The following is a 9,732-nucleotide window of genomic DNA, read 5'->3' as shown; positions in this document are numbered from 1 at the left end:
CTGAAAGCATCGCTAGGTGCCAGGCCTGCTGCTGGAGCAACACCAGATGTTATGAACGTCTGGCAGAGCAAAGCTGATGATTACTCGATAGTTTAGTGTGCCATGCTTTACGGCTTAGAATCGGGACTTCAACGACGTTTTGAACGTCATGGAGCATATGAGATGTTCCAGGAGTTGAAGTTAATATTTCAAGCAAATGCCCAGATTGAGAGATATGAAGTCTCCAATAAATTCTATAGCTGCAAGATGGAGGAGAATAGTTCTGTCAATGAACATATACTCAAAATGTCTGGGTATCATAATCACTTGACTCAACTGGGAGTTAATCTTCCTGTTGATAGTGTCATTGACAGAGTTCTTCAATCACTACCACCAAGCTACAAGAGCTTCGTGATGAACTATAACATGCAAGGGATGGATAAGACAATTCCCGAGCTCTTCGCAATGCTAAAGGCTACGGAGGTAGAAATCAAGAAGGAGCATCAAGTGTTGATGGTCAACAAGACCACCAGTTTCAAGAAAAAGGGCAAAGGGGAGAAGAAGGGGAACTTCAAGAAGAACGGTAAGAAAGTTACTGCTTAGGAGAAGAAACCCAAATCTGGACCTAAGCCTGAAACTGAGTGCTTCTACTGCAAGCAGACTGGACACTGGAAGCGGAACTGCCCCAAGTATTTGGCGGATAAGAAGGATGGCAAGGTGAACAAAGGTATATGTGATATACATGTTATTGATGTGTACCTTACTAGAGCTCGTAGTAGCACCTGGGTATTTGATACTGGTTCTGTTGCTAACATTTGCAACTCGAAACAGGGACTACGGATTAAGCGAACACTGGCAAAGGACGAGGTGACGATGCGCGTGGGAAATGGTTCCAAAGTCGATGTGATCGCGGTTGGCACGCTACCTCTACATCTACCTTCGGGATTAGTTTTAGACCTAAATAATTGTTATTTAGTGCCAGCGTTGAGCATGAACATTATATCTGGATCTTGTTTGATGCGAAACGGTTATTCATTTAAATCAGAGAATAATGGTTGTTCTATTTATATGAGTAATATCTTTTATGGTCATGCACCCTTGAAGAATGGTCTATTTTTGATGAATCTCGATAGTAGTGATACACATATTCATAATGTTGAAGCCAAAAGATGCAGAGTTGATAATGATAGTGCAACTTATTTGTGGCACTGCTGTTTAGGTCATATCGGTGTAAAGCGCATGAAGAAACTCCATACGGATGGACTTTTGGAATCACTTGATTATGAAACACTTGGTACTTGCGAACCGTGCCTCATGGGCAAGATGACCAAAACGCCGTTCTCCGGTACTATGGAGAGAGCAACGGATTTGTTTGAAATCATACATACAGATGTATGTGGTCCAATAAATATTGAGGCTCATGGCGGATATCGTTATTTTCTCACCTTCACAGATGATTTAAGCAGATATGGGTATATCTACTTAATGAAACATAAGTCTGAAACATTTGAAAAGTTCAAAGAATTTCAGAGTGAAGTTGAAAATCATCGTAACAAGAAAATAAAATTTCTACGATCTGATCGTGGAGGAGAATATTTGAGTTACGAGTTTGGTTTACATTTGAAACAATGCGGAATAGTTTCGCAAGTCACGCCACCCGGAACACCACAGCGTAATGGTGTGTCCGAACGTCGTAATCGTACTTTACTAGATATGGTGCGATCTATGATGTCTCTTACAGATTTACCGCTATCGTTTTGGGGTTATACTTTAGAGACGGCTGCATTCACGTTAAATAGGGCACCATCGAAATCCGTTGAGACGACGCCTTATGAACTGTGGTTTGGCAAGAAACCAAAGTTGTCGTTTCTGAAAGTCTGGGGCTGTGATGCTTATGTGAAAAAGCTTCAACCTGATAAGGTCGAACCCAAATCGGAGAAATGTGTCTTCATAGGATACCCAAAGGAAACTGTTGGGTACACCTTCTATCACAGATCCGAAGGCAAGACTTTCGTTGCTAAGAATGGATCCTTTCTAGAAAAGGAGTTTCTCTCGAAAGAAGTGAGTGGGAGGAAGGTAGAACTTGATGAGGTAACTGTACCTGCTCCCTTATTGAAAAGTAGTACATCACAGAAACCGGTTTCTGTGACACCTACACCAATTAGTGAGGAAGCTAATGATAATGATCATGAAACTGCAGATCAAGTTACTACCGAACCTCGTAGATCAATCAGAATAAGATCCGCACCAGAGTGGTACGGTAATCCTGTTCTGGAAGTCATGCTACTAGATCATGATGAACCTACGAACTATGAAGAAGCGATGGTGAACCCAGATTCCGCAAAATGGCTAGTAGCCATGAAATCTGAGATGGAATCCATGTATGAGAACAAAGTGTGGACTTTGGTTGACTTGCCCATTGATCGGCAAGCAATTGAGAATAAATGGATCTTCAAGAAGAAGACTGACGCTGACGATAATGTTACTGTCTACAAAGCTCGACTTGTTGCAAAAGGTTTTCGACAAGTTCAAGGGATTGACTATGATGAGACCTTCTCACCCGTAGCGATGCTTAAGTCTCTCCGAATCATGTTAGCAATTGCCGCATTTTATGATTATGAAATTTGGCAAATGGATGTTTAAAACTGCATTCCTGAATGGATTTCTGGAAGAAGAGTTGTATATGATGCAGCCAGAAGGTTTTATCGATCCAAAGGGAGCTAACAAAGTGTGCAAGCTCCAGCGATCCATTTATGGACTGGTGCAAGCCTCTCGGAGTTGTACAGACTTTTGGAGAAGCCTGTATTTACAAGAAAGTGAGTGGGAGCTCTGTAGCATTTCTGATATTATATGTGGATGACATATTATTGATTGGAAATGATATAGAATTTCTGGATAGCATAAAGGGATATTTGAATAAGAGTTTTTCAATGAAAGACCTCAGTGAAGCTGCTTACATATTGGGCATTAAGATCTATAGAGATAGATCAAGATGCTTAATTGGATTTTCACAAAGCACATACCTTGACAAAGTTTTGAAGAAGTTCAAAATGGATCAGGCAAAGAAAGGGTTCTTGCCTGTGTTACAAGGTGTGAAGTTGAGTAAGAGTCAATGTCCGACCACCGCAGAAGATAGAGAGAAAATGAAACATGTTCCCTATGCTTCAGCCATAGGCTCTATCATGTATGCAATGCTGTGTACCAGACCTGATGTGTGCCTTGCTATAAGTCTAGCAGAGAGGTACCAAAGTAATCCTAGAGTGGATCACTGGACAGCGGTCAAGAACATCCTGAAGTACCTGAAAAGGACTAAGGATATGTTTCTCATATATGGAGGTGACAAAGAGCTCATCGTAAATGGTTACGTTGATGCAAGCTTTGACACTGATCCGGACGATTCTAAATCGCAAACCGGATACGTGTTTATATTAACGGTGGAGCTGTCAGTTGGTGCAGTTCTAAACAAAGCGTCGTGGCGGGATCTACATGTGAAGCGGAGTACATAGCTGCTTCGGAAGCAGCAAATGAAGGAGTCTGGATGAAGGAGTTCATATCCGATCTAGGTCTCATACCTAGTGCATCGGGTCCAATGAAAATCTTTTGTGACAATACTGGTGCAATTGCCTTGGTGAAGGAATCCAGATTTCACAAGAGAACCAAGCACATCAAGAGACGCTTCAATTCCATTCGGGGTTTAGTCCAAGTGGGAGACATAGAAATTTGCAAGATACATACGGATCTGAATGTTGCAGACCCACTGGCTAAGCCTCTTCCACGAGCAAGACATGATCAGCACCAAGGCTCCATGGGTGTTAGAATCATTACTGTGTAATCTAGATTATTAACTCTAGTGCAAGTGGGAGACTGAAGGAAATATGCCCTAGAGGCAATAATAAAGTTATTATTTATTTTCTTATATCATGATAAATGTTTATTATTCATGCTAGAATTGTATTAACCGGAAACATAATACATGTGTGAATACATAGACAAACAGAGTGTCACTAGTATGCCTCTACTTGACTAGCTCGTTGATCAAAGATGGTTATGTTTCCTAACCATAGACATGAGTTGTCATTTGATTAACGGGATCACATCATTAGGATAATGATGTGATTGACTTGACCCATTCCATTAGCTTAGCACTTGATCGTTTAGTTTGTTGCTATTGCTTTCTTCACAACTTATACATGTTCCTATGACTATGAGATTATGCAACTCCCGTTTACCGGAGGAACACTTTGTGTGCTACCAAACGTCACAACGTAACTGGGTGATTATAAAGGTGCTCTACAGGTGTCTCCGAAGGTACTTGTTGGGTTGGCGTATTTCGAGATTAGGATTTGTCACTCCGATTTTCGGAGAGGTATCTCTGGGCCCTCTCGGTAATGCACATCACTTAAGCCTTGCAAGCATTGCAACTAATAAGTTAGTTACGGGATGATGTATTACGGAACGAGTAAAGAGACTTGCCGGTAACCAGATTGAACTAGGTATTGAGATACCGACGATCGAATCTCGGGCAAGTAACATACCGATGACAAAGGGAACAACGTATGTTGTTATGCGGTCTGACCGATAAAGATCTTCGTAGAATATGTGGGAGCCAATATGAGCATCCAGGTTCCGCTATTGGTTATTGACCGGAGACATGTCTCGGTCATGTCTATACATAGTTCTCGAACCCGTAGGGTCCGCACACTTAATGTTTCGGTGACGATTGTATTATGAGTTTATGTGATTTGATGTACCAAAGGTAGTTCGGAGTCCCGGATGAGATCGGGGACATGACGAGAAGTCTCGAAATGGTCGAGATGTAAAGATCGATATATTGGACGACTATATTCGGACATCGGAAAGGTTCCGAGTGATTCGGATATTTTCGAGGGTACCGAAGAGTTACGGGAATACGAGGAAGAAGTAATGAGCCTCATGGGCCAAGTGGTGGAAGAGAGGAGGCAGGGCGCGCGGCAGCCCAAACCGAATTGGACTAGGGGGGCGGCCCCCCTTTTTCCTCCTTCTCCTTCCTTCTCCTTCTCCTCCTTCCAGTAGGAGTAGGAAAGGGGAGTCCTACTCCTACTAGGACGATGACTCCTCCTCCTGGCGCGCCTATAGAGGGCCGGCTGGCCTCTCCCCTTGCTCCTTTATATACAGGGGCAGGGGCATCTCTAAACACACAAGTTGATCAGTTGATCTTTCCCAGCCGTGTGCGGTGCCCCCCTCCATCATATTCCACCTCGATCATATCGTAGCGGTGCTTAGGCGAAGCCCTGCGTCGGTAGCAACATCATCACCGTCACCACGCCGTCATGCTGACGGAACTCTTTCGTGAAGCTCTGCTGGATCGGAGTTCGTGGGACGTCATCGAGCTGAACGTGTGCTGAACTCGGAGGTGCCGTGCGTTCGGTATTTGGATCGTTCGGATCGTGAAGACATACGACTACATCAACCGCGTTGTGCTAACGCTTTCGCTTTCGGTCTACAAGGGTACATGAACAACACTCTCCCCTCTCGTTGCTATGCTTCACCATGATTTTGCGTGTGCGTAGGAATTTTTTTAAAATTACTATATTCCCCAACACACCGGCAGCAGAGCAGGCCACTCCGGCGAGCGCCTCTGCTCCGCCCCGTGCCTTACCTTTGTGACGCCGCAGCGGGAACCTCCTCCAACCGCCACCGCCGGCCGCGCATCACCAGCAGCAGGCCACTCTGGCGAGCGCCTCTGCTTCGCCCCGCTCCTTGCCTCTATGATGCCGCAGCGGGAACTCCTCCTCCCATGACCGTCGGCCGCGCGTCACCAGCAGCAGGCTACTCCGGCGAGCACCTCTGCTCCGCGCCATGCCTTGCCTCTGTGATGCCGCAACGGAACTCCTCCTCCCATGACCGCCCCACGCCTTGCCTCTGTGAATCCGCAGCGGGAACCTCCTCCTCCCATCACTGCCGGACGTGCGTCACCAGCAGCTCGCCGCCTCCAAGTCCACCACATGGCCACGGACGGCCTCCTCTGCTTCCCTGCTTCTCTCTGACCCGGCCAGATCCAACCTCCGGCAACCACCACCAGGCCCCACCCGACCCGGCCATTTTCTTTATATGTTTGTTGATCCTCAAACTAGCTTGCTGATTTGCAAGCAACTCGACAGGGTATAAAAATTGTTATAACTTCATTAAAAATGTGAGGTGGAACTATTTTAATCATGGATGGTTGCAACCCCCGGGACAACAGATTCAAGTCCTGAGTTAGATCCTCTCAACAAGCAATCTTTTTGTCATGGCCCACATATTGACGAACAGACGGCCCAACAAAAAAACCCATAACTACGCGCAGCCCAAGCACAATCAAAAAATTAGTACCACCTTGGTTAGTTATAAAAAAATAAAATAAAATATAGGTGAACGGATGAAAAAATTGACGAAACAAACCTTGCTTTATTAATAGGGGGTATAGATATAGATATAGATATAGATACAGGTATAGATATGAAAGAAATTGCATTTCTAATTTCTATGTTATATATACATATAGTCAAATTTCAAAAATCGTAAACCTGGAGTCATTTTGGCTCTCTTTCACTACAGCTGCAACGAAGTTGCCTTATCCACCGAGGTAAAAAATGAAGAAGCTTCATGGATGGTGACTTGGTGAGCTATCACAATTTTTTTTAAAGAAGCTTCTTGAAAAAAACTGCTTGGCCATCCTGAATTTTTTCTTTCATTCTGTTTTTGTTGTTTCAACGAAGCTGCACCTGACGTCGAAGAAAAAAACGAAGCTGCACCTTTGGGGCGGCTCAGTTCTTTTCTGGCTTATGGACGACTTATGGTGGAAAATAAGCACAAGCTGAAAAGAACTCATTTTTTTGTATTCGGCTTAATTTCCGGCCACAGCCGGTCCCTTCATGTTTGGGAGAAGCCGAGAGAGAGCAGCTTCCCGAGCGCAGCCCTTTAAAAATTGAAACGGTACATCGCTATGCCCTCCGCGTTGGCAGTATTTACAAGAGAAATGCCACCCGCGAAAGATATAACTCCAGGCATCGAAGCCATCTCTCCCGACGCATCATCCGCTTCGGGCGTCTGCTAGGTTTCCTTGCCGCCGCCTCTTGTCCAGCTAGCCGCCGCCGCCGTCGTCCTTCCTTACGCCATGCAGGGAGGTTAACCAACGTCGCTCCCAACGTCGCAATCGCTGGCCTCCGCCCGTCCCTCTGCTGCTTTCCGTCCTGCTGCACTTCCGTCCTGCACACTAGCTACTCCCATCTTCACGGCAAGCTCCAGTCCGATCGTCCCCGTCCAAGCTCTTACCAAGGTAAGCACCGTCTGTCCTCTTATCTTTCTGCTCCGGACTTCTTTCCTGATCTGCATGTGATGCATGATGTTATGAGTGTATCTGGGTCCGGTGCAATACATGTGTATGTGTCTGTGTAGGTTTGAACAATTATCACCGGGTAGGATTGCTCCTATAGATACGCTCCTGTGGCAATCGGCCGAGTGATCTACGTGTACGTTAGTACTAGCACTATAAAGATCAAAGCGAAGATCGTCCAGCGATGTGCGAGTATTATCTTGGTGTTGCTAATCGATTGCTCGTAGTACGAGTAGCACTTCTAATTGTACACTGATTGCTATGCACGTGTATTTGTATGACCAAAAATACTTTGTCATGTATGAATTTGGTGTTGTGGCAGTGAGCTAATTTTTTTTATTAAATACATAGTGGGATTTTATTTCTGCTACGTGTTATGTGGTATGGGGTATGGGGTATGCGCTATTTGATTAAAATTGTAACATTCATTTTATGATAGATGGATAAAGGTAAATCTGGGAAAGCAAATTGGGATCCTGTTGCCCATAAAATTTTCCTTGACATTTGTGTTGAAGAAGTGAATGCAAATAACCGTTCTGATGGACATTTGAGCCCAATTGGGTATGAAAATATGATAAGGAAGTTCAATGAGCGGACAAACAGAAATTATGTTCGCAAGCAATTCAAGAATAGGTGGGATTTATTTAAAAAAGAGTACAATTGTTGGAAGACGTTGAACCAAAAGGCATCTGGCATTGGAATAGATCCTGTTACTAGGAGCATTGCGGCTACCGATGAATGGTGGGCGAATGAGATACAGGTATTGAAGCATTCATATTACTTTTACTTGTTACTTTGCCATCCAATTTCTTAATTAATTTATTTGTGTGATTTTTCTGCAGAGGAATGAGATTGCCGCCAAGTTCCGATATGCTCCATTAGTTGATGAGCAAAGAATGAGTTTTATATTTGATGGCCATAGTGTGACAAATGCATATGCAAGGGTCGCAACTCCCTCGTCTCAAGTTGATGCTTCTCAAATTAACATTGAAGAGGGTAATGAGGACGGCTCGGGATATGAGTTAGATGTTAACCAAGTTACACCCACCAATGTTTCATCTAAAGGTCGAAAGAAGAGATCATGTCCTTATTCACCGAGTCCCAAGATGGTCCAAAAGGCGGCAAAAGATAGTGATGATAAAATGGTATTTAACCGTATGGTTGACCTTTGGGAGAGGAGGGAGATTAGCCGCAATTCGGCGACGTCTCAAACAAATGTGGATCATGTGAGAGATGAGATAAAAGAGATGACGACCATGGTGGTGAACGATGGAGGTCGCCCTGGAAGTGATGTGTATTTCTATGCTCTACAACTGTTTACGAAGAAGGAACATCGTGATGTGTTCGGTGCCCTCAAGGATGAGACTGCTAGTGTGAGGCTTGAATGGATCAAGAGGACATGGGATCTCTTTATGAAAAAAGATTAGAACTTCTGTGATGTTATTTTCTTTGAACAAAATAACTTGCTATCGACTTGTACTGTCGTGAACCTATGTTTTGTTTGGAACCTCTTGTTTGCACTCAGATTGTAATATAGGGAAAGTGGATTGTTTGTCATCAATTCGTATGCATCATGGATCTTTTTTCTACTCATTTTTAAAGCCATGTATCATGTTTGACGGCTCAAATTATTTTGTTTTATTGTGTACCAAATTATAATGCATCTATATTGTGTTCTTTATATGACAGATGGATATCTCTGTTGAGGATGAAGATGAAGAATTAGATTTGTGCATTCTTGCAATGGCACATTATCTTCAAAACAAAGAGAGGGTGCCCTATGCACCTAGAAGAGCACCAATGATGACGGGGTTGCAATGGGTGCAAGAGAAAGAGATGAATCCAAAAGCATTCTACTCAATGTTTAGGATGCGGAGGTAAGTGTTTTACCCATTGCATGACATGCTAGTTGAGAAATATGGTTTAAAGTCAACTTGCAACATGTCAAGTAAAGAAGCGTTAGCACTATTTTTATGGACTTTGGGGACATGCCAGACCACCGATAATATTGCGGATCGATTTGAACACAGTCGGTCTACAATTAACAAAAAGTTTAAAGAGGTTTTAAGGTGTGTATATCGTATGGCTGGTGATTACCTACGACCCAAAGATGAAACTTTCACCCAAGTTCACGACTCGCTTAAAAAACCAAGATTTTGGCCTCACTTCAAGGATGCCATTGGGGCCATAGATGGAACACACATACCTTGTATTGTGCCGGAAAAAGAGCAGCCCAAATATCGGAACAGAAAAGGTGTCACCACTCAGAATGTCATGGCAATATGTGATTTTGATATGAGGTTCATTTTTGTTGTTGCTGGATGGCCTGGATCTGTTCATGACACCCGTGTATGGGCTGATGCACGAGCTGAATATCCCAGTTTCCCACACCCTCCGAA

General features: G+C 43.8%; 1 protein-coding gene across 1 annotated transcript; it reads left to right on the top strand.

Annotated features, from left to right (window-relative positions):
* The first annotated feature begins 7,772 nt into the window (after positions 1 to 7,772).
* LOC147987252 (L10-interacting MYB domain-containing protein-like) lies at positions 7,773 to 8,760 on the top strand. Its single transcript, XM_087540285.1, has 2 exons — positions 7,773 to 8,093; positions 8,176 to 8,760. The coding sequence occupies exons 1-2, from the start codon at positions 7,773 to 7,775 to the stop codon at positions 8,758 to 8,760; spliced, it is 906 nt and encodes a 301-aa protein (XP_087396411.1).
* Positions 8,761 to 9,732: the final 972 nt, after the last annotated feature.

This window comes from Triticum urartu, chromosome 2A (assembly GCF_056163025.1).
Source record: "Triticum urartu cultivar PI428250 chromosome 2A, HENAU_Tu73, whole genome shotgun sequence".
NCBI lineage: Eukaryota > Viridiplantae > Streptophyta > Magnoliopsida > Poales > Poaceae > Triticum > Triticum urartu.
The sequence above is the reverse complement of the archived record's forward strand: the minus strand, read 5'-3'. Positions and strand labels throughout refer to the sequence as shown.

Coding starts and splice junctions, on each gene's coding strand:
- LOC147987252 (XM_087540285.1), top strand. CDS start 7,773: ATGGATAAAGGTAAATCTGGGAAAGCAAATTGGGATCCTGTTGCCCAT. Junction 8,094..8,175: donor GGTGGGCGAATGAGATACAG/GTATTGAAGCAT, acceptor ATTTTTCTGCAG/AGGAATGAGATTGCCGCCAA.